Source organism: Oncorhynchus kisutch, linkage group LG2 (genome assembly GCF_002021735.2).
Source record: "Oncorhynchus kisutch isolate 150728-3 linkage group LG2, Okis_V2, whole genome shotgun sequence".
Taxonomy (NCBI): Eukaryota; Metazoa; Chordata; class Actinopteri; order Salmoniformes; family Salmonidae; genus Oncorhynchus; species Oncorhynchus kisutch.
Genome location: NC_034175.2, coordinates 16,604,643 through 16,631,113, shown reverse-complemented (window position 1 = coordinate 16,631,113; position 26,471 = coordinate 16,604,643). Strand labels below are relative to the sequence as shown.

At 42.3% G+C, this 26,471-nt stretch overlaps 1 protein-coding gene across 1 annotated transcript in view; it reads right to left on the bottom strand.

Annotated features, from left to right (window-relative positions):
• Positions 1 to 2,507, bottom strand: part of LOC109903597 (neural-cadherin) — a 142,507-nt gene extending 140,000 nt beyond the window's left edge. The window contains exon 1 of the mRNA XM_031788899.1: positions 1,385 to 2,507. Coding sequence (XP_031644759.1) covers positions 1,385 to 2,312 — 928 coding nt within the window. The 5' untranslated portion in view covers positions 2,313 to 2,507. The remainder of the gene's footprint in view (positions 1 to 1,384) is intronic.
• Between the last annotated feature and the right edge of the window lie 23,964 nt (positions 2,508 to 26,471).

The following is a 26,471-nucleotide window of genomic DNA, read 5'->3' as shown; positions in this document are numbered from 1 at the left end:
TAATTACTCTAAATAAACAGTGGATGAGGCAGTTTGGAAAACTTGATTACCTCTAGATCCACTTGACATGTCAGAGGATACTTTTTCTGTGGTGATTAAGGCACCTGGCCAAACATGTACTTAGGGAGCAATCAAATCCTCACCTGGACAACTTTTCATTATATGATGTTAATAAGGGTTGGCCTGTCTGAATTCAATCCTAGTCTAAATCCGAGCAATAAAATGTTTTTCAGTTGTGACTATCATCTAAAACACCAGGCTAATCGTTAGGCCTGTTATACAGGCTACGGTAATGTCTTCAACTTTATCACCATCTCCAGCATCATAATTCTTCAAATTATAACTAGCATAATGGTACAGTGTAGGTTTAGGGTACAGAAAAGCAACCAAAAATGCATTTCTTTGTCCATAAAATCTATTTGGCAAAAACTCTACAGATGTTCATGTCCTTAATAGCGCCAGTGCACACCCATACATTGACACTCAAGTGTTGGGCACTGGGGACATTGGGCACAAGTTTATTGTATGCGTAGCCACACACACATTTCCATCATCCAAGCGCTATAATCCTGTTTACCCAATTAGCGACCTGCCGGGAACAAATAACACCTTCACCTAGCGTGTCAATGATGTGTAATCAACGTAGAGCGGACACATGCATCCCAGCGTGCGATAAATAGCCAAATAGGTTCTTGAGAATATCATTACGCGCAGCCTGACTGACAACTGGCCATGCAGTAGAATTAAGACTCATTGAATAAAAGTCCATATTGTACTTCAAAATGTAGGCAATATATTATGCAAAACAACAAAAACATCGGCCATAAGGAATTCTGAATGAATAAGATACTGCCAGGTTCCGTTGCCAACTGATCTTCTAATGCGCAAGGTGCTGCAGCTCAGCTCGCGCATCCAACGGATGAAATAGAAATATACCCAAACCAAACATCACCTTATTCACACCTGATATCAAGTTATTGTCCAATTTTAAAATTATTCTGCGGAAGTGCGTGATATATTTTTAATGAATTGTTTTACATTGCAGCCTAAAACATAGCTAAACATTTTTTTTTCTCCCATATAGCAACTAACCTTTATCTAAAAGCCCCGAGCAAATACAATAGGATACGCTGAGTCTCTCACTCACAATGATGCTTAGACCTATAAAATACTGTTTCACATCAGTGTCGGATATAGTAATGGTGCGCGGCGACAGAGACTTTCCCAAATTAGCCCCATTCAACACTATACCAGCGGCATAGGCATAGCCTACATTTTCCAAACAGACAGGTGCCTCAGACAACTGGCAACTTTTAATGGCAAAGACACTGAAAACACACGACACTGCACCTTTACGCACAGAGACATTACACTCCATTCTTACCTCTGAGGTTTTGGATTTTGACCATGACCTCCGCGGGGGACTTCAGTCTGTGCGCGAGATACAAACGACCCGAGTCCCTCTCGATCTGAACCGGGGAGTCCGCGTCTGATATTACCTCGAACCACTTCTTTTCAAACTTCTGGTCAGGCACCGTGAATATCATGTCACCGACTTTGACATCCTCTGAGACGGTCACTGTGTAGAACAGCTCCTCGGAGACCGCTCGGGGCCTCCTAATCTTCGAGAAAGCAGGTCTCCGCACATCAAGGTGAAGTGTCACCGGCTTACTTATCAATGCGACATCTCCATTATCTTGAGCGTAAATACTGACTGTTAGGTTCATGATACCAATGAGAGAACTGACCAGCATTACCTGTCCGGTTTGGGGAACTACGTAGACATGTTGGCAATTTGGAGATGCGTAATAAGTGACCCGGCCATTCTTTCCAACGTCGGAATCCTTTGCAAAAAAACGGACCAATTCGGAACCGATAGGGGTCAATTCATCAACTTTTACCCTTTCGTTTTCCTTGATGAACCGGGGTATGTTGTCGTTTGAATCAAGCACCTCTATTTTAATCACCACGGCACTATTCAAACAACCAGAAAGCACAACCATCAAATCGTACACTGCTATAAACTCTCTGTCTAAAGTTTCTGTGGATTTCAAAATAAGATGCTGTTCTCCGTGAAGGTAAACCAAACGAAAATCTGATGCGTCCTTCCCTTCCAAAGCAATGTCCAGTTCCGAAACATGACAGTTGTTTCCAACCGGTAAAGCGACCCCATCCACCATTGTTCCAGCGTGCGAGTTCTCCACAATTTGTCCATAATACACAGGCAGCGTTGAATTCCCCGTTGAAAATGAAACCAATGCGACAAGCAAAAATGTCTTCAGGGCTACCGTTCCGTTTGTAGCTCCCGTCATGTTTCCATCAAATCAGTTTTGTCACTCTAGTCCAACATAAAAGTTTCTTGAGGCATAAATAATCGAACAAGTATTGTTATTAATGCTAGGTGAGTAGATATATGTGTAAATGTCCCCAAAAGTGCAACGTTTCAGCACTGAAAAAATAGCAGTCCCTCAAAGAACAGCGCCAAAATGACAAATTCGCTTCCAGCTTATTCAGTGAAGCATCACTTGAGCGCATAGAGGATGAATTCTGCATTGACAGGCATAGGCTACACGCCGCAGATGCTCCATGTGGTACTATGATCACCGCCCTTCCAGGCACAGCCAATCGGAGACCGGAATGGGACGGCAAGACAGCTATCGGCCAGCCCACACGCAGTTTGATTTAGCTGCGCAGGACACGAACGTTGGAGAGCTTTTAGTATTCAGGCCCACAATGTAAAATGCTGTGTGCAAGCAATGGGTGAGTTTTGTTTGCTAGAGAGACTTGTCCCCAGAATACACATTCGTTTTCTTGGGTTTGGGCCAAATGTTATCAGTGTTCTGTTGGGCTGCACTACAGGCAACATGATAGGCCTCAAATGTTGACTGGATTACCTCCCTTGATAGAAAGGCTTTATACTAAACAAACGTTTTTATTTTTATTTTTAATTTGTTATGATTCCTGGTAGGACTACATTGTTCTGTTTCAACGTGTGACTTCAGGAACCAATTTGTCTTCTCACCATTACAAGAATAGTCTAAACAAAACAAATATATTAAAGCTGCTAAATGTAACTTTTGGGGGCACGACCAAATTCACATAGAAATGTGAGTTATAGATGTGTCACTCATTGAAAGCAAGTGTAAGAAGTGGTAGATCTGTTTCTATGCTTTCAGTTCTTATGTTTTTGCATCTTTTACTTTCGGTTTTGTACACCAGCTTCAAACAGCAAAAAATACAATGTTTTTGTTTATGGAAAACATATTTCACAGCGGTTTAGATGGTACAGTGATACTCTACACTATACTTGCTCGTGTTTTCACATGAACTTAAATTAGGCGAACTATTATAATTTTAGCAGTGCGATTTCTGCATAGTGCATCTTTACATTTTTTGTACCCAATATGCCTAATTACGTTTTTGTCATGCATTTAAAGGGCAGTTCCACCCGAAAACGTCCATTTGGTATTTATTTCATTGGTCCATTGTTGATATAGTCCCAAAATGTTCACATTTTTCATATGAGGCCAAATCCATCATAGGCCAAATTCATCATACCGGCTGAAAGTTATTTGTCTTGAAAACATGATCGCTGACATGCAAAACATTTTGAGACAATGTCAACAATGGACAAATGAAACAAATACCAAAATATATCATTTTTGGGGTAGAGTTTTCCTTTAATGGTATGTATTTAGACAGAAATGAATAACTTAATGTATAATCATCACGGCCATACGTAAAGCTATATCATGATTAGTAGGTTGGTTACACCTGTTTCAACATAAACTGTCTGATTGATTAGCTTGCACCAAACCTTGACATTTTACAGAACTACCTCTTGTTTTTTCTGTAGATTAAAATAATTGTAATTTAATTGGAGGAAAACTGACCACACCATGATGAGTGAAGATTTGGACAAATACTTGCAATGGGTAAATCACAAGTCCAATCGCTGACATGGCTCGGTTTATGTAACGTGAAAGAGGAGGATGGCATTGGCGTTCCTCTACGAGTAAGGTGAGTCAACATGTTTTTTTCTACTTGCATGCAAGAACACACACACACACACACACAAATCAGGACTATGGACAGTCACATCATATTTAGCTTATGTTGATTGGACTAAATCGTTTTTGGTATCTTTTAGTTGTCACTGTATTAGACTAATCATAGTTGATTAGATGATGTTGAAATGTTAAAGTTGAAATGGGGATGGAGGCAGCTTGTGGAAACTCTCCGTGGTTCTAAATCAATAGGGGTCCAAAAATGTCAGAAACATTAACTTGCTTGACCATGCTTTAGGTCATGTAATTGTTTGTTACAGGCAATATGTTTTGTGGACTTCACCAGACAGGTGTTGCTCTCCGATTTTGTAATGCAACTAATGTGAGGTTGAATTTATTCTGCCACTGTGTCTTGTTATTGTCTCGGCTTTAGGCCTTTATATCAGGGTGTCAAGGCATATGAACTAACAGGTTATAGAGCAAATAAAGCAATTATTACAACACATACAGTTGAAGTCGGAGGTTTACATACACCTTAGCCAAATACATTTAAACACAGTTTTTCACAATTCCTGAAATGTAATCCTTGTAAAAATTCCCTGTCTTAGGTCAGTTAGGATCACCACTTTATTTTAAGAATATGAAATATCAGAATAATAGCAGAGAGAAGGATTTATTTCAGCTTTTCATCACATTCCCAGTGGGTCAAAAGTTGACATGCACTCAATTAGTATTTGGTAGCATTGCCTTTAAATTGTTTAACTTGGGTCAAACATTTCGGTTAGCCTTCCACAAGCTTCTCACAATAAGTTTGGTGAATTTTGGCCCACTCCTCCTGACAGAGCTGGTGTAACTGAGTCAGGTTTGAGGGCCTCCTTGCACACGCTTTATTCAGTTCTGCCCACAAATTTGTGCAAAGCTGTCATCAAGGCAAAGGGGAGCTATTTGAAGAATCTCACATTTAAAATTGGTTGGACACTTTTTTGGTTAATACACAATTCAATGTGTGTTATGTCATAGTTTGATGTCTTCACTATTTTTCTACAATGTAGAAAATAGTAAAAATAAAGAAAATGTAACGAAATTCGTCTTCCTCTGACGAGGAGTATGACAGATCGGACCAATGTGCAGCGTCGTAAGTGTTCTACATTTTGAATGAAAAGTCACTGAACACGAAAAATACAAAATAACAAAGTGAAAGACAGAAATGTAAAAACGAAACAGTTCTGTATGGAGAAAACACAGACACAGAAAACAATCACCCACAACTCAAGTGGGAAAAACAGGCTGCCTAAATATGGTTCTCAATCAGAGACAACGATTGACAGGTGCCTCTGATTGGGAACCATACCAGGCCAAACACATAGAAATACCAAACATAGAACAAAAACATCGAATGCCCACCCCAACTCACGCCCTGACCAACCTAAAATAGAAACATACAAAAGGAACGTGACAGAAAAACTCTTGAATGAGTAGGTGTTCTAAAACTTTTCACTGGTTGTGTATATATCAAATGAAATAACTATGTTTGAACCTTTCTCAACAAATAACTGTGTTCATTGACTAAATTGCATTTTTGGAGTTGAGAACACACTGACAAATTGTGTTAGGCTAATTGGTCTACCTTACCTATTTTGGAGTTGTTTGCTCATGCTTGCTGAGATAACAAAACAACACAACAAAAGCCTTCTCACCAATATGTTTGTAATTTCAACTCCTAGTGACAGGCAGTTAAGATTGATCCTCGTTTGATGAAAATCATCCAAAATGTAGACTACATGATAATGAGGCACCAAAATGTGTAGGCCTAGTTTAGGTTGGACTTCAATATTTGCTGTCTTCACAGGCAATAATGTGTCAAGGATCCTTTTCAATGAAAGTGCAATCTGCAGAGATCAATATTTTTTCTGGGTGCTAGGCTACTGCCAGAGATTTTCCTTTTAGAGTTTTATTGACCAAACCTCCAAGCCTGTTGAGTGTAGCCTATGCAGTATAGCTGCATGCAGTTTTAAAGGGCAACTCAATAACCAATTTATCTGGTTGAAAACGGCCTATGTGGCATCGATATACTCTGAACAAAAATATGTACTGAACAAATATTTAAACCCAACATATAAAGTGTTTCATGAGCTGGAATAAAAGATCGTAGAAATTTTCCATACGCACAAAGACTTTATTTCTCTCAAATGTTGTGCAAAAATGAGTTTACATCACTTTTAGGGAGCATTCCTCCTTTGCCAAGATAATTCATCCATCTGACAGGTGTGACAAATTAATATGCTGATTAAACAGCATGATCATTACACAGGTGAAACCTTGTGCTGGGGACAATAAAATGCTACTCTAAAATGTGCAGTTTTGTCACACAACACAATGCCACAGATGTCTCAAGTTTTGAGGGAGTTTGCAATTGACATGCTGACTGCAGGAATGTCCACCAGAGCTGTTGCCAGATAATTGAATGTTCATTTCTCTAAGCTGCCTCCAAAGCCTCACAACTGCTGACCACGTGTATGGCTCCGTGAGGGCGAGCGTTTTTCTGATGTCAACGTTGTGAACAGAGTGCCCCATTGTGGCAGTGGAGTTATGGTATGGGCAGGCATAAGCTACAGACAACGAACACAATTGCATTTTATCAATGGCAATTTGAATGCGCAGAGATACTGTGATGACATCCTGAGGCCCATTATTGTGACATTTATGCCTCATGTTTCAGCATGATAATGCACTGCCCCATGTCGCAAGGATCTGTACACAATTCCTGGAAGCTGAACATTTCCCAGTTCTTCCATGGCTTGCATACTCACCTCACATGTCACCCGTTGAGCATGTTTGGGATGCTCCGGATTGATGTTTACTACAGAGTGTTCCAGTTCCCGCCAATATCCAGCAACTTCACACAGCCATTGAAGAGGAGTGGAACAACATTCCACAGGCCATAATCAACAGCCTGATCAACTCTATGTGAAGCAGATGTCACGCTGCATGAGGCAAATGGTGGTCACACCAGATACTGACTGGTTTTCTGATCCACGCCCCTACCCTTTTTAATGTATCTGTGACCAACAGATGCATATCTGTATTCCCAGCCATGTGAAATCCATAGATTAGGGCCTAATTAATTTATTTCAATTGACTGATTTCCTTATATGAACTGTAACTCAGTAAACATTTAGAAGTGTTTGTATGTTTATATTTTTGTTCAGTGTAAATCTATGCTGTGTTCATACCTTAGTGGGAAGATGGTAATTACTAATTGTCAAGTCGTAAAAAACATTTGGATGTATTCACGTACTTTTAACTCGTTGATAAATGCTGATTGGCTAATGGCCAACAAGCTGCATCAACCATAACTAAAACTACAGCTATCATGTTTGTAAACCAATTCTAGCATTCAAAAACATATAAATAGATTTAATTTCATAAATAACGTTTTGTTGTTACATTTATCTGCCAAATATGCTGTTATCGAGGTCATTTCCTTAGTAGGCAACGTCAGAGGTCAACATGTTGGAGAAGTCAAACCTCAGGGATGATAGACGAATTTCCTACTAGTAATTACAAGTTGGAGTAGCGTTCATGTGGAATTTTACCAATCGTATGTGGTAAATACCCCCTTCCCATTTGGTTATGGATGTAGCATTATTCCAGTGCCAGAATTAACTAAAAAGATTAAGTAGGATCATTTTGGTCATTAAGTCAGTATATTACAAAATGCAGTTTTGTGAGATTTGTGTAACTGAGTTTGTCACGACTTACATGGGTTTGGATTTTGATCATGCCCACTTCTCCATTAACACAGGATTGTAATGCCTAGGGACAATTGTCATGCACAGATAAACAGCTGCGGTGATTGTGCTCTATCCAATCGTATGTCAGATCACAGCTAGTGAGACCGACCTGCCCACATTACGCAGCTCCTCGGACTTGTTTACATATGTTAACATGTCACCAATGTTATGTTGAAAGAACACTTGGCCCTTAAGTCCTTCATGGAGTGGGAACTTGCTGATGTGTTTGGTAGTGATCACTGCCCAGTGCTTGACTTGGAATGAAATAGGTGCCGGTAGCCTACTCCTTTTGGGTGCCGGTAGCCTACTCCTTTTGGGTGCCGGTAGCCTACTCCTTTTGGGTGCCGGTAGCCTACTCCTTTTGGGTGCCGGTACTGTTTATATTTATGTGCAGGAACTAATACTTTTTAGCTAATATTCTATGAGGTCCAAAAACGTCTAAATTAATGACTGATTTCTTGATTTATCTCAGATTAATTCTGACAATTTGGAGGAAGTGTATAGTGGCTATGTTGTTGCTATGGTGTCTCGAGCAACAAACAACAGCAACTGCCAGTGTACGACAACACACCCACATCGAACCACACCCCCGAGACTGAAATACATTTTTTGAATAAGCAACAGAAAAACACATTTGCATGTTTTGAGTGAGTTAGGATCCTTTTAGTTGATCTTTTAGGTTCCTACTCCCTGTTGAACCATGTTCAGCACATCTGGACTGAGCCATTTGTTACTATAGAGGTGGTTCCAAATGAGACAACTGTCATACATCTCAAATTGGACCCTGGATATGGGCATCATTTAAGAGGCATTGTAGGGCCTGCTCCACCATTTTGGATGAAGCAGAGAATTGTTCAGTCATGGTTCCCATCTCCTCCAACACAAGGCCCTTTTTAGCAGGCAGCCCAAGCGAGGCAGACCCAGAGCCTGAAGGCTATTGCTACAACAAAATTATCCATGCACCAGCAACACAGTACAGTACGCTACTGCATGTCTCCTGTGAAGCTCTCTCTCTTCTTTCCACTTCCTTGCACATACACCTCATCAGATTTCTTCAGTGCTGTACTGTGTGTTATTCTCCCCGACATATGAGCAGTAACTCATTACAAGAGACATGTTACGTACATGTGAGTGAATGGCATGATTTTGCACTGAATACCCAGTTGGAGACATGTCTTACTGGGGGAAGGATTTATGTCATTGAAAAATTAACCAAGGGCAGATAAACTTTTGCACAACATATTAATTATCATTCAAGTCTAAACACACATTTTCTTCTTCAAACACACTTGTCTTTATAGGAAAATGGAACCTGCCCTCATGCAGGATTCACACTGATGCAGGGATTGAATAGGGAAAATAACACCTGAAATATACAGTGAATATATATATATATATTTATACAGTTAATGGGGAATAGGTTAAACATGAAAACTCCAGTCATGAAACATTGGCCCCTACAGCAAGAAAAAAAGCCCCCAACCTCGGTCGTCTTTTGAAAAGCCGTAACACAAATTACAGCAATTTACCCCGAAAGGCAGCACGTGTGTGACAGGGGAATGGGTTTGTAGTTGATGGTGTCGAATGTCGTGTCGTAGGCACTCACGCCAGTCTTTCATCATATTTTGGCATGCGCCTCTCTGCAGAAAAAAAAGTGACAGCGAGTAAGAGAGTAAAAGAAGGCAGTCTGGTGAACCTTGACCTTACAACCGCCATCTAAGGTCAAGAGAACTGACAAGTGTTTCTTTCTGTGCTCAGTTTGTCTGATCCTCTTCATTTTCATCCACTTTCTCTCTGACACTTTCCCTGCTCTTCATCTCCCTGTCACAGACTCCTCCCTCTCCTCTCTCCATCCACTTTTTCCCCAACACTTTCCCTGCTCTTCATCTCCCTGTCACAGACACCTCCCTCTCCTCTCTCCATCCATATGATTCCTTCCTCTATTTATCCCTCTCACATTCTCTCTCTCCATCTCTGAATAGTGTGAACTGAGCTGACAGTCAAATGAATGTCAGGTGGGTCCCACCTCCTCCCCTTGAAAACACAGAGGGAGAATTATTCAGCAGTTGAAAGGCTGCCTGTGTGTCCCTGCGCTCTCTGTGTGTGTGTGTGTGTGTGTGGGGGGGGGGTCCCTGTTTTATGTATCAGATCTCTGGCTTTGTGTAATGCTGCATGACACTACTGGTATGTGTGTGGGACTGTGGGAGCGTGTATTTTCCCCTGTCGCAGTGCCCCTTGGGACCTGAGTGTGTATAACACATGCACAGTACTAACAACCACACCCTGCTTCCCCTGTGCCAACCATGGAACACCGTGACCATCCGTTCCATGTAGAAGTTAACCTTGGCAATAGATCTATCAGCTTACATTTCCCCCAATTTCTAACCTGAACTATTAGGAGATCTCAGAACTCCCACTGCCACACAATCCAGGGGACAAAGACTGACATTAGCACCCTCCTCATCATCCCATCTTCTTCTGAAAGAGAGAGGGTAAGATTAATTTAAGGGGAGGACGGAGCGAGAGAGACCACTTCAATCTCTGAAATCAGCAGAGCAGTGATGACTGCCCATCAATCTCCCTTCATGACATCAATATTCATTGTCTGCGCCCCTCCTCTCAGTACCTCCACACCTCCCTCTGTGCTGTGGCCTTACCCTCCTGTTCATCCTCAAAATTTACCAGTGACTATCGAGTGTGACAGGTACTCTATCACCCGTGTCATGTACTCCACCCAATTTCACCCTGGAGCCCTGCATCAAGCTTATTTCTATTTGTTTGAGTTCATATTTAACAAGTTCATACCATCATACGCTATGCTGGCCTCATTCACTGAGCCTATGGGCAGTCAATAAGTCCTTGTTAGCTTAAATTAGTTCTCAAAGAGACCCTGTTAGGATGCACAGTGAGTTGCCTCCTATTCTCTCCTCAGACAAGTTCCAGTTCCTCCCTCGACCAGCAGGGACTGCTGTCCCCACCTACGGGGGATGAAGCGGAGGCCAGGCCACTTGCTAACCAGTGAACGAGCTCCGGTCTCTGGCCTCCAGCCATGCTTGGAAATCACTCAATCAGGCTCTCTGGCAGCTCGGATCCCACTGCTGCCACCATGCAGTCCGTTATAACGCTAATGAGTAATCAGAGCTCCGCCTCCCCCTAACCCCCCTCCTCCATCCCCCCTCCTTTGATTATCTTTCTGCCTGTGTCTCCCCCTCTTAAAGCGATGGCAGTCTCCCCCTCCCAACCCCCACCCCCCAGAAGTCTCTCTGATTGCAATCAATGAAAGTACCTTCTCATTCGGCCCGTTCATTTATCCGTCCCCTTGAGAAGGGTTATTGCCTAACGCTTAGTGACAGTGTATAGTTTGTGGAGAGCGATCGTTTATTTTACCTGTAAGGAACACAGTGTAGTGCAGGCACAGCCACCGGTACATGTTGTTGTTATAGAAGAGAAGCCAGTCTAATCAATGGATCTGTACCAGACAATGAATTAATGCTTTGTCTTATGTGTAGAATTACTCTTCTCCTCATGTTGCAGGTAACGTGTGCTGAGCGGTGCCACAATGGCTCCTGTGTTTGTCCTTGGAGGTGGGTCCTATGGTGAGACGACTCTACATAATACCCCCATGATCTTATATCCAAGGTAAATGCCTTATAAATATAATACCGGTTTCTGCATAAGCACTCATTGACATATGTAATATGACATTTGGCCATGTACAACACATGACACAATTCATTTCATTGACTGATTGCAATGAATTGGACACTCATACTAATGAGTCCACTGGTCTAGTGTTATGACTGTTCCTATGTTTATTTGAAAGGGGCAATGCCTACCGGTATTTCAATAAATGTGGCATATTTAGGTAAAAGGTTCATTAACATTTGTAATCCCTAGGATATTGTGGATGACACTGCAGTTGAACCTACAGTATTTGCCAGTCAGTACACCTCATGTAACCCAGATAAAATGCCACAAACTGCGAAACAGACAACAACATCGCAATGTGCGCAATCAGCCCAAACTCCTGCCATCTCCACCGGTCCTCTCCGGATGTCCTAGTTCTGTTGATGTCAGTCCCAAACGCTAAAAAAACACACAAAACACTTTTGACAACTACAACGACAGCAACGAAAGGTAGAAAAATAAGTCTAAGAATATGCTTATCGTCTTAGAAGGATGATCTTATTATAGAATCTCATGACAGTTGGTTTTCCAAAGCATGGCCCAGAGTGTTGGAATTCTGCATGGTTCAGTCGTTTATCCAGAGCCAAGCGCCTCTCCTCCTGTCCCCTCGTTTCTGAATAACCTGTCTCTTCCATGCCACATCTTCTGCCTGGCCTCGATTCGCTTGGCGTTTGCTCGCATTGTTACCTCGACACACACACAAACTCGTTTTTTTGCCAGGCTTGCTCTACCTTCTCACACTCAAGGAGAAAAGACACCACGGTGTCTCTTGTTTGTTGTCCATTGTTCAGAGTACGAGCCCTGACAGAAAGGGGAAAACCTGATTATACTATAGCTCAATCATAGACCCTTGCACACCTTGTATATTTAGACTTTTGTTCGAGTGTCTTTGGATTACCTCTGAGTCAGTCTTCACACTGCCAGCACACGTTTTGTCTATGGAATTCAACAAAATAAGAATCATGTCCAATTGTATTTCAAAATGTCTTCTCTTGAATGGGACACAAATGGTTTCGCTTGAGTGTGACACAAATATAGCTCTCAGCGGGTGTTGTTGCACGCTCCTGCGTACATTAGGAGGATAGTGAAGATTTGAAGGGAGGTTTTCGAGACAGGGTCTGTATTTGGGATTAGAACACTTTGGTGCAGAGTGGAGGGGGTTTAAGCTTGCCTTATGGACATACTCTGCTGCTGAGGGTGAAGGAAAGGTACACAACATCTGTATGTTTGTGTTCTCATGAAGGTGTTGCTGGGTCTGAGCAGACCAGAGGGAAGAGTGCCCCCTGCTGGCCCCTCCAACAACACCTTCCTGAAGGAGTGGGGTTTCTCATTCAGGTATCAACCAGACCAGATGTTCCAGACAAAAGCAAAGCTACAGTAGATGCTGTCTCCCTATAGCTGAATTGTGAACTGCCATACAATTCATCTTGACAACGTTTTGTACATAAGCCTGTGAGGTGCCAGTCTGCACTTGGCATATGGCACCTGTCCATCAAAGTGAGTAGTTTAGGCCTACATACACCTACATGTAGTATATAGACCTGTATGTGTGCCACTACCACAAGCATAAACATATTTTGCTGTTAGAGAATGTTGTGTACAGGCACAGTGGTAATAAGTCCAGAAAAGAAGGGCGAGAAAGAGAAAGAGAAAGAGAGAGAGAGAAATAAAGAGAAAGAGAAAGAGAGGGAGAGAAACAAAGAGAGAGAGAGAGAAATAGAAAGATAGAGAGAGAGAAAGAAAGAGAGAGAGAGAGAGAGAGAGAGAGAGAAAATTATGATTCATAAAGCATTTAAGATGAAGTGGTATTAAGGTTGGCTCGCCATGTTATTTGTCAGTCACAGCCAAGATGAGTGGAGCGAGGGAAGGAATTCCAACTAAATCACATATAGCCCATGGCCAGCGCACCCGCTAAATCCTTCCCCCAGTAAACCAGAGAGGAAATAAACAATAACAAGCTCCACTTTTTAAAGGATTCTCTCTTCCATTTCTCTCGCTCACTCTCCCTGTATCCTCACAAATGAACTTTTCCCGCTCCCTGTTGCTAGGTGAACAGTGCGGGTGCCAATGATTGACAGGTCTTTGAAAACACCATTATGAGAGGTAAAGTGGAATATCTTCAAAGATGGGGGGGAGTTTGGGGGTGGGGGTGCATTGCAGCATTGGAGATGAGGACAGCAGGCATCAGTCAGTAAGGCAGGCAGGGGTTTCAGCCATGGAGGTTAATTATTGCCATGGCTTGTCAACTTCGACATTAGAGAAATCCTCAGGAGAATGTGGGGCTAATCACACCACATGTGTCTGTCATTGGGAAGTTACCTGCTGTCATGAAATCTGAATGCACACACTCTTACTTAAAGGTGCACACACTCACATGCACACACGCACACACACACACACACACACAGTCAGGCAAGGTCTGGCTGAAACATGTGGCCCTCCCTCGCTGGCCGGGTTGATAGCTCTCAGATTCAAGAGTGACATTTTCGACAGACAAATGGAAGATGCATGTTTCTCTCTGGCACTCTCTCTCTCCTTCTATCTCTCAACGGCCCTAATGTGAAACATCTGCTCCAGTCCAGCCATGGAGGGAAAGTAGCCTTGCCTCGCTTGAGTATGCATTAACTTAGAAGTCCCACACTGTTTTCGGCCAAATGCACTCGCCTAATTAGCTAGCTACATATCACTCCATGTCATGCTCTTAGCCCTCACCTCCTGGGGCTAGCCGTACCCTGTGGCCTATACAGCTGGAATAACTAGCCCTCTCATTATAGGTAGAGAAGGGGCCACCTCTGGAAGCCAAATGTTTACCAGCTAAATCACTCCAGACGGGCATTCGTTATGGTGTTGTCATGGCGATGTCGACGAATGTAATTTATCAACTGCTGTCAGTCTCAGCACCAAGTTAAGGTAGAAATATAAGTAGGGCATCGTTATTTTAATTCTCTTTCTTTACTGGCTCTTATTGAAAGCTGTAGGGTTGAAATGGTGAGTCTTGAATGAAAGATTTGTTCCAGTCGATGAAAGTACTTATATTTAAATAGTATAAAAAAATAAAATAGTATTCACAGATGTTATACAGAGGTTGCTAAGGGATTACATTTCATCTGTTTATGGATTGAAGTTACTGACTGGTCATTTTTGTATGTACATATGAATTGCTCTGAATTTCCCTACTTCCCCATCCCGCCCCATCACGATCATTGATTTTAAAGTCAGTCATCTCAGTCTAAGTAAACAAACAGTAATCATGGACTGCAGTCTGTTTTCACCTATGGACTCCTTTAGGGGTTCAAATCTGTGACTGAGTTGAGTCCATTTTTTCCCCTTATCCTTAAATTAGCTACAGGTCTTGCCAAATATGTGACCAGCATCAGAGACTAAGTAGGCCTGTTACGGCCTTGGAGCCTGAGGGGAAATGGCATTAGGAGCCCCAAAAGGATGCTGGGTGATCACAGTGAAATATTGCTTCAAAGGTAAGCATGTGTGTGTGGGTGTGTGTGCGTGTGTGTGTGTTTGCGAGTGGGCAGAAGGGGTTAATACAACACTGAGCATAATCCCTTTTTAACACCAAATTGAAGTTCATGTTTGAACAGTGTTCACAAAATACTGGAAACATTCCCAGCAAGCATAACTGTGTGATGACCATTGTTATGGGGAGGCGTACGAGACAAGTGTATCTTTTAAAAAGCTAATAACAAACTCTGACACTCAGAGACCCGGAGAGTGAAACAAAGAAAAGCTTCTATTGGAGTTATTTATTATGAAAGAAAAGCCCTGTACAACTCATCTTTTCATGTCCAATCACTCAACTCTTAAATATGAATGTTTTATATTCTCTTTAATGTGACAGCGTATCATTTCGTAACAAAGGAAATAACCTAGCATGGCAGCACTATTGAATGTCACACCATAGCATTTTAATGAATAGCAAGATGGGTTTAATCATTCTGTGTAGTCCCACAAGAGTATCCATGTCATCAAAAGTCTTTAAGTTACCACATTTCAAAAATAGATATTCAGGACTAGTTTTTAGGAAAGCCACAATTGCACTAAAGCATTCAGTCATTTGTGGCTTGACAGCCTCTGTAACACAAACCTCAATCTCAAAATGAGCCGCATCAGGAATGTAGACTTCAGACGGTCTCTCTTTATTTCTCTTTCTTTCAGATTCCTGCCACATTCTGAGTGGGAGGTGAACCAGCACAAACAGTGTCCTGTGTGTCGCTAAGTACTTCCTGGTTAAAAATTGCACACTGGCCAATCCCCTGACAGAGACAGCCCTTTAGGGGGGATAAAGAGGCTCATAGATAACTCAAATGGGCAGTTATACTGTATTTCTATCTGAATGTGACACTCAGCATGACAAAGGGAAAGCAGGGGAGTCTCTTTCTTTCTTGCACGGCCAACAGGGAACAGATTGACAGGAGAGACAGCTGTTAACCTTAGGAGTCAGGGCAAATAACATGTGTGCCGGTGGTAGGGGTTGGAAGGGGACCATGACTCGCCCACAATGGCCATTGTATGATCTTAGCAGTAACTCAATGACCAACACATGTGTGTCATGCGGCTGACAGTCCACCCAATGACTTGTAAACTGTGTGCTGTGATTGGGGAGGCCCACCCTCTCCCCCTGTCAAACCAATGAAACTCAACACTCCATCCCTGTCATCTACGCTCACCTTCTCATTCGCACATTCTCTCTGACCTCCCAGATTCAGCTCCCCACACAAGCCACTCATCTTTGAGTTGAGCTGAGTAGTGTCAGCCATAGAATTACATACAGGTGGGGATAATACTGGTGGTTATATCATGCTGATTGATCTGGATGAATGGAAATGATTGTATCTGGTGACTACAAAAACCGACATGAATGAATGCACGCGTGCACACACACACACGCACACACACACACACACGCACACACACACACACACACACACACACACACACACACACATGCACGCACACACAGTGGAACTGTTCCATCTGTATGCTTGTTGAAGACGACAATGGATGGTCGTTAAACAGTTAATCATCCCTCATTTTTCTAGCCTGTATGATGGTCATTCAGAAATAGAGAGGTGCAGAACCTGCCAGTTTTCTAGGCTCCATTTCGTGTCTGTTGAGACATAGTGTTCCACCAGCATATAGCCTGTTTGTGCTAATAATACAAGCAATCCATCAGGGTTATGGACTTTCTCTGGCTAGCACAATTGACCATTCTGACTGACATGTCTTTGCCTCATCATTTAGATTCACTGTTTGTAATTATAGTAGCTATGAATAGTGTTATGATTGGTGAGTTAACTATGAAGCAGTACTTGTATGTAGCTAGCGTTAGCTATGGAAAGTTAGGCATAGCTGGCAAGAGGGTTTGCTTTGGAGGATAAGCCTAGTTGTAGTAACTGGCTAGCAGTAGCTGTTTGGGGTCAGTGATACAGAGAGGCCACCAGGCTAGCCATGACATGATGGGAGAGACGGGCAGAACACCAGCTCTGGGCCTGGTTATTTGAGCTCCATTAGGCTTAATAGCAAATTATATCCTAATACCTGTTGTCATGGCGGATTCACTGGAGTGAGAACGCTTATCTGAGCCACAGGGGCTGAAAACCACCCACGCTGAACAACAGTGTAGCCTACAGATGTAGGATCTTAATTTGATCGCTCTTATGTTGCTGAGAATTTTCCTTCACAGCAAGTAATGCAAACTTGTAGTGTATTCAATGTTTAAAAGGCTTCTAAAGTTTGTGATTTCCAGTTTAAAATGTCAGACTTGATTTGCCCTAATGAAAAATGTATCAACCCCTACAAAGAAATGCCATTAGTTATAATCCACATAATTATATTGACGCAGGATTATTTTTGGCTCAAATGAAGATCCTACATCGGTACACAGAGACACACATACACATTACACCATCTCGGTCATGTATATCGTTGGGCTGCAACCACACACACAGTACACATGACCTTCTGTCCATCAAACCATACCCTTTTCCTGACAGGCAAAGTGGTCTCTCGCCTTCATTCTTTCTAGGTGCACTACTCAAAAAACATTCACACACACACAATAAGCCGCATTAGTAAGCCTACAACCATAATCTGCACAAAATATGTTTGTTTGTGAATAGTTTTAAAGTAGCTTACTGCTCCTTTAAGTTTGTGCTTAAAATCTCCAGGTGTGAAGAACACATTGTTGAAGCTTAATTAAGGGGGCAATCGGGGATTGGACTTTAATTATATACTGAACAAAAATATAAACACTACATGCAACAATTTCAAAGATTTTACCAAGTTCATAGAAGGAAATAAAGGCATTAGGCCCTAAACTATAGATTTCACATGACTGGGCAGGGGCGCAGGCCCACCCACTTAGGAGCCAGGCCCACCCACTGGGGATCCAGGCCCAGCCAATCAGAATGAGTTTTTCCCCACAAAAGGGCTTTTTTACAGACAGAAATGCTCACTAACAGGAATGCACAAATTTTGAGAAATACTTTTTTTGTTTTTTGTTTCAGCTCATGAAAAATGGACCAACACTTTACATGTTGCGTTTATATTTCCGTTGAGTACATTTACCCATTGATTCTTGAATAATATAATGTATAAATGCCTCACAAGCTTAGTTTGTCTTACTCCATCAGAACCACAAATATAAGCTTATTTTACTCAAATCAAATCAAATCAAATTTATTTATATAGCCCTTCGTACATCAGCTGATATCTCAAAGTACTGTACAGAAACCCAGCCTAAAACTCCAAACAGCAAGCAATGCAGGTGTAGAAGCACGGTGGCTAGGAAAAACTCCCTAGAAAGGCCAATACCTAGGAAGAAACCTAGAGAGGAACCAGGCTATGTGGGGTGGCCAGTCCTCTTCTGGCTGTGCCGGGTGGAGATTATAACAGAACATGGCCAAGATGTTCAAATGTTCATAAATGACCAGCATGGTCGAATAATAATAAGGCAGAACAGTTGAAACTGGAGCAGCAGCACAGTCAGGTGGAAGTTGAAACTGGAGCAGCAGCATGGCCAGGTGGACTGGGGACAGCAAGGAGTCATCATGTCAGGTAGTCCTGGGGCATGGTCCTAGGGCTCAGGTCCTCCGAGAGAGAGAAAGAAAGAGAGAAGGAGAGAATTAGAGAACGCACACTTAGATTCACACAGGACACCGAATAGGACAGGAGAAGTACTCCAGATATAACAAACTGACCCCAGCCCCCCGACACATAAACTACTGCAGCATAAATACTGGAGGCTGAGACAGTTTGTACATTGTTTGTAAACAATGTATTTGTAAACAAACACAGTATATCCTCAACATATGGTTATATTAATTTGAGATTAGTTGCACTATCAAGCCCCGTCCCACAGCTGTTTACCAAAGCAGTGGCAGGGTGATAATTTTGCCATTGTTTTAACTGCAGATTGCCCCTCTACCAAACAAAGACTTTCATCCTAAACTGTTTTATAAACCGAGTAACCCTCCCAACATCCCCTCTATTTACAATGTGCATTCATCCTGGAGAATGACAAGTTGGAGCAGCGTTCCTAAGCAACTGGACACAATAAGTACCTCCCTCCTGATTCCAAAGGTGTCACAGGCAGCAGGCAGGCAATCGTTATCTCAAACCCGCACCACACATCAAACCGATACCCAATCTCTGGGCAATTTCAGCTACGTGCCATGCTAAAGACGAATGGGAACATTCAAAATATAGTATACCATAAAAATGAGAAATACTTGCTCCAAACTAATGATAATCCTGATAAGAAAAACTAACATGCGATTCAAGTTGGGAGTAGGTTGGTATTTTATCTAGTTGTTGTTGGGTTGTCATGGAGGTTGAGGTGAGGAAAGAGAGAGAAGGGAAACAAACGCATCTGTCGCTAGAGGTGGAGGGAGTTGGGGCTGTGTATTGGGTGGACACACACACACTACTGCACCCTCACTGCTGAGCTCCAACATCCTCACTGCAGAGGCCCTGAGATTAAACAGATCAGTCACACACACATGCCCTCACACACATACACACACTCACTCACTCATGCTCACACACACGCACACACACACACACACACACACACACACACACTACAACACCGGCTTATAGACCCCTGTAGCATTGAAAAGAGATGACAGAAAGCATTGAACATTATCCCTCAAGTACAACACAAAACCTCTGTCATATTCCTAAGAGAGAAAGTGATAGAGAAAGAGACAGAAACATGGGGCATCTACTGGGATTGGTTGACGTAGACTCCTACTGATTCCTTAGAGAGAAGTGGAAGAAGGAAAGAGAAGAAGAGTAAGAAAGATAGAGATGGAATCCCTTTGATGGAGGAACAACGAGTCATAAACCTCTTCTGTCAGTCCTCAGAGAAGGGGAGATTGAAACAGTTAGATGGGAGAGAGACAGTGATTCTGACAGCATCACAGGGACAGCGTTCGCCACCAAGATAATCATCTTTTTCTTTTCCATTTGGAACTCAGAGAGCTGTCTCTCCTTAAGTGCTGGTACCTCCTCTGTCGAACGCACACCCTCTCAAATCACCCTGACAGCTACTCCTGCCTGACAGTAGAACTCCTCAGCGGGGCGAGAGTTCACTCCACCTAGGTAGGGAGGTCACCCCAAATGGGCTTCTCCCTTCTCCATTCTTCCATAATGATGTGCTATGTCAGTACAGTGAGTGTCAAAGGAAAATACATGAAATGTGGGGATAGAGCATGGTATTGGGCTTGGTTTCATGAAAACGTGCACCCTTTCTCCCTGCCCTCAGTGACTTGTTCTGAGAAATGTGAAAGCAATGGAAAGGGAGTGATAGGGAGGAAATTACACAGTTTTGGGTGTGTAAATGTAACACATATTAAATGGCATTTGGAATGTAACAAACGTTACTGTAAATTACATCACCGTATTTCTGGTCCATTCATACCTGGGCCCGGTTTCCCGATAGCGTCGTAAGGCTAAGTTCATCATTAGAACCTTTGTAGGAGCATGGTTAAATCCGAGCTGTTTCCCAAAACCATCATTACTACAGTTGCAGTTTAAAACGCTCATTATTTACCGACTACCTCAGTCATTCAGAGACTTGTCCCGAAGCCACTCCTGCGTTGTCTTGGCTATGTGCTTAGGGTCGTTGTCCAGTTGGAAGGTGAACCTTCCCCCAGTCTGTGGTCCTGAGTGCCCTGGAGCAGGTTTTCATCAAGGATCTCTCTGTACTTTGCTCCGTTCATCTTTGCCTCAATCCTGACTAGTCTCCCAGTCCCTGCTGCTGAAAAAACATCCCCACAGCATGATGCAAACACCACCATGCTTCACCGTAGGGATGGTGGCAGGTTTCCTCCAGACGTGACGCTTGGCATTCAGGCCAAATAGTTTAATCTTGGTTTCATCAGTCCAGAGAATCTGGTTTCTCATGATCTGAGAGTCTTTAGGTGCCTTTTGGCAAACTCCACCTGATTGGTGGAGTACTGCAGAGATCGTTGTGCTTCTGAAAGGTTCTCCCATCTCCACAGAGGAACTCAGAGTGACCATCGGGTTCTTGGTCACCTCCTTGACCAAGGCCCTTCTTCCCCCGATTCTTCAGTGTGGCCGGACGGCCAGCTCTAGGAAGAGTCTTGGTGGTTCCATATTTCTTCAATTTAAGAATGATGGAGGCCACTGTATTTTTGGGGACCTTCAATGCTGCAGAAATGTTTGGCACCCTTCCCCAGATCTGTGCCTCGACACAATCCTGTCTCGGAGCTCTACAGACAATTTTTTCGACCTCAAGCCTTGGTTTTTGCTCTGACATGCACGGTCAACCGTGGGACCTTATATAGACAGGTGTGTGCCTTTCCAAATCATGTCCAATCAATTGAATTTAGCACAGGTGGACTCCAGTAAAGTTGTCGAAACATCTCAAGGATGATCAATGGAAACAGGATGCACCTGAGCTCAATTTTGAGTCTCATAGCAAAGGGTCTGAATACTTATTTAAATAAGGTATTTCTGGTTTTATATTTAGTAAATTAGCAAACATTTCTAAAAACCTGTTTTCGCTTTGTCATTATGCAGTATTGTGTGTAGATTGATGAAAATGTCTTATTTAATCAATTTTAGAATAAGTCTTTACAAAATAGGAAAAAGTCAAGGGGTCCGAATACTTTTCAAAGACACTGTATATTTAAACCATATCGAGTGTAATGTAATAAGTGTAATGTTCAGTCAATTTAGTTATATTTTGCTAATTGTGGGCTAGGCAACTGTACAATTTTTCATAATGTGTAACAACCTGTGCAATGATGTGCTAAATCTGTGTTTTTAGTGCATTATTATTGGGTAAGCATTAGAATAAGCCACCTCAATATTTGCAGAAATAGGTAGTAATATCTCTCTAGGAGCTGATCCGTCGTCAATATTGTGAAAAGATTATAATGTTAAGATAAGATTTGAATGGAGAAAGCTGATCCAAAAGCAGCGCCGCCTTTCTTTCTATATACAATCAGTATCAACACCTGCTCAAACCACTTACTTAGTGCACGTTCTCTCTGTGTGGAGTTTTGGGAAACGAAGCATTGTAAAAACACTGGTAAGCCTAAGTTCCATCGCTATTGCGAAACCCGGACAGATTTGTTATGGATGTGGCTGATGGAAAACTAATTTTAGGTCTAGATCTAAATGTGTGACTACTCAAAACGACAGTAGTGGCATGTCTGCACAAGGGTTAACCATAACACACACAGAATGCATGTAATAACAGTTATATTACTATATTGGAATTTGTCTTCCCTGTGACGTATGACTTGTACGTATTTATACGTCATATTGTCTTAACATACTGCAAAGCAAATTATAAATTGAAAATGACTTCGGAATTTCTAGCTGTCTTCCCACACTGTTTGGCCTTAGCATACCCTGGCATACCTCTGCACTCCCAAAGGGGATTCACACAGAATGACCTCTCATAGAGAATCTAAACAGCAGGGCTCCTGCAATGACAACCAGCTCATTATTTTGATGACAGCCTCATTCCCGTACAGAAAGGAACACAAAATGAATTGGCAAGTAGGTGCAGTTCATTTCCATACAAAAAGACAAATAGTTTTGATAAAACAAACAAACCAATTAATAGGTATGTGCTCTGATAAGCATGAGTGCTGTTTTTTAATGGACCTTTGATAGACTGGGAGGCAGAGATATCCAACTCGCCCAGTTAAAAGGGAAAGGGAGTCAGAATTTTTGTGCTGAATGTTGCTAGCTAGAATGGATTTCACAAGAGCTTAAGTGGATATACAGTTGATGTCGGATGTTTACATACACACACAGTCATTTTTCAACCACTCCACAAATTTCTTGTTAACTATAGTTTTGGCAAGTCGGTTAGGACATCTACTTTGTGCATGACACAAGTAATTTTTCCAACAATTGTTTACAGACAGATTATTTGACTTATAATTCACTGGATCACAATTCCAGTGCGTCAGAAGTTTACATACACTAAGTTGACTGTGCCTTTAAACAGCTTGAAAAATCCCAGAAAATAATGTCATGGCTTTAGAAGCTTCTGATAGGCTAATTGACATCATTTGAGTCAATTGGAGGTGTACCTGTGGATGTATTTCAAGTCCTACCTTCAAACTCAGTGCCTCTTTGCTTGACATTGTGAGAAAATCTAAAAGAAATCAGCCAAGACCTCAGAATTATTTTTAGACCTCCACAAGTCTGGTTCATCCTTGGGAGCAATTTCCAAACGCCTGAAGGTACCACGTTCATCTGTACAAGCAATAGTACGCAAGTATAAATACCATGAGACCACGCAGCCGTCATACCGCTCAGGAAGTAGACGCGTTCTGTCTTCTAGAGATGAACGTACTTTGGTGTGAAAAGTGCAAATCAAGAACAACAGCAAAGGACCATGTGAAGATGCTGGAGGAAACAGGTACAAAAGTATCTATATCCACAGTAAAACAAGTCCGATATCGACATAACCTGAAAGGCTGCTCTCAGCAAGGAAGAAGCCACTGTTCCAAAACCGGCATAAAACAACCAGACTACAGTTTGCAACTGCACATGGGGACAAAGATCGTACTTTTTGGAAAAAAGTCATCTGGTCTGATGAAACAAAAATAGAACTGTTTGGCCATAATGACCATCGTTATGTTCGGAGGAAAAAGGGGGAGGTTTGCAAGCCGATGAACACCATCCCAACCGTGAAGCATGGGGGTGGCAGCATCATGTTGTGGGTGTGCTTTGCTGCAGGAGGGCTGGTGCACTTCACAAAATAGATGGCATTATGAGAAGGAAAATTATGTGGATGTATTGAAGCAACATCTCAAGACATCAGTCAGGAAGTTAAAGCTTGGTCGCAAATGAGTCTTCCAAATGGACAATGGCCCCAAGCATACTTCCAAAGTTGTGGCAAAATGGCTTAAGGACAACAAAGTCAAGGTATTCTATGGGATTGAAGCCCTGACCTCAATCCCATAGAACATTTGTGGGCAGAACTGAAAAAGCATGTGCGAGCAAGGAGGCCTACAACCTGACTCAGTTACACCAGCTCTGTCAGGATCAATGGGCCACAATTCACCCAACTTTATGTGGGGAGCTTCTGGAAGGCTACCTGAAACATTTGTCCCAAGTTAAACCATTTAAAGGCAATGCTACCAAATACTAATTGAGTGTATGTAAACTTCTGACTCACTGTGAATGTGATGAAAGAAATCAAATCTGAAATAAATCATTCTATACTGTTATTCTGACATTTCACATTCTTAAAATAAAGTGGTGATCCTAACTGACCTAAGTCAGGGAATCTTTACTAGGATTAAATGTCCGGAATTGTGAAAAACTGAGTTTAAATGTATTTGGCTAAGGTGTATGTAAACTTCCGACTTCAACTGTATGCTCTCGGTCTCTCTCTCTCTTGCACTTACTCTCTCTCGCTCTAATTTTTTCTCTTCCTGCATTCCTTTGTATCCCCTTTCTTTGCATCTTAAACGGCCTTACCCTTTAACTTTCTCTTTCTCTCAAACTCTCTCGCAGTTCATAGCTGTTCTGTAGGTAACTACTGTATGGCGAGAGTCTATGAATCCAGACAGAGAAAGACTTGATGATGTTAAGCTGGAACCTTTACATTATGCTGTAAAGCCCTAAAGAAAGAAAAGGAATGAGAAACAAAGAGTGAAAGACAGATGCAAAGCTTCCCATCATCTGTTCAAGGTTATGGGAGAAACTTGTCTGCTGGCCTTGAGATCTGATCGTTCTTTCATATAGCACTCAGAGGGGAAGAGAAAAGGAGGAGGGTAGGAGATGAAGAGAGAGTCGAAAGGAGGACGGATCAGGCAAGCTAAAGTGAAAATCACCAAATCGCCGCCTCATGAATCTATCAGCGCAGGATCTAGATCCTATATCTTTTTATTCAAATTTCTTTATTTCCGTTTTCTTATCTAGTGGGCATGGGGCATGGGACATGGAGTGAGGAAGGACGGGGGTGGGGGTCTTTTTATGTCAAGGAATTTATTTGATCTTAGCTGCATCATTTTGATTTAGAAAATACTGTATATCCGTTCACACTTCAGATTGGAAAGATGTTCTAAGATTAGAGCTAGAAGGCTGCAGGGCCATCTCACTGCATATCACTGTTTTTCATTCTGTCCTTCTGTTCAGGGACTGATTCAAACCTGACTCACTCAGGAGAATAGGCCAATCAAGGACAATCATTTAGGAATTTACTAACAGATGGAAACATGGCCACGTATGTTTTGGGTTGTGGCTGCTGTGGGGTGCTGTCGAAAAATATATACGCCAATTGGGGGCTGAGGGAAACTGTTGAGCGTGAAAAACCCAGCAGCGTTGCAGTACTTGACACACTCAAACCAGTGCGCCTGGCACGTACTACCATGCCCGTTCAAAGGCACTTCAATCTTTTACCTTGCCCGTTCACCCTCTGAATGGCACACACACACAATCCATGTCTCAACTGTATCAATGCTTAAAAATCCTTCTTTAACCTGTCCAGGTGAAAGCTATGATCCCTTATTGATGTCACATTTAAATCCACTTCAATCAGTATAGATGAATGGAAGAAGACAGGTTAAAGAAGGATTTTTAAGTTTTGAGACAATTGAGACATGGATTGTGTGTGTGTGCCATTCAGAGGGTGAATGGGGAAGACAAAAGATTGAAGTGCATTTGAACAGGGCATGGTAGTAGGTGCCAGGCGCACCAGTTTGAGTGTGTCAAGAACTGCAACGCTGCTGGATTTTTCACGCTCAACCTTGTCCCGTGTATATAAAGAATGGTCCACCACCCAAAGGTCATCCATCCAACTTGATACAACTGTGGGAAACATTGGAGTCAACATGGGCCAGCATCCCTGTGGAATGCTTTTGACACCTTGTAGAGTCCATGCCCTGATGAATTGAGGCTGTTTTGAGGACAAAAGGGGGTGAACTCAATATTAGGAGGATGTTCCTATTGTTAGCACACTCAGTGTACGTTGAGCGCAAGGGGGGGGGTACAATAAATTAGGTCGCGGGCTGCAAATGGCCCCAGGGCTATGTGTCTGACACCTCTGATGAGAATCAACGTGTATGGTAGGGAGTGAGAGGAAGCTCATGAAATAGAGAGAAACTTACATTTTTAATGGTTGGAAAGTGTGAGTGGGGAGCGCAGTACTGGAGACCCAATTTATCTGATGTTGAAACACGAGATGATGACACAGGAGGTCCCTCAACTAGGATGGGTGGTAGTTTGACCCACATTTGAAGAAAGGTTCCATATTTTGACTGTTATCCACCTTGTTAGCTAGTTTTTGTCCATACGGAGAGATACGGCCTAACTGACTCTAGAGGACGTGGGACAGCAGGGACAGTGGCTTCTGTGAAAGTATTCATCCCCCTTGGCATTTTTCCTGTTTTGTTGCCTTACAACCTGTAACATTTGATTTACACAACATGCCTACCACTTTGAAGATGCAAAATATGTTTTATTGTTA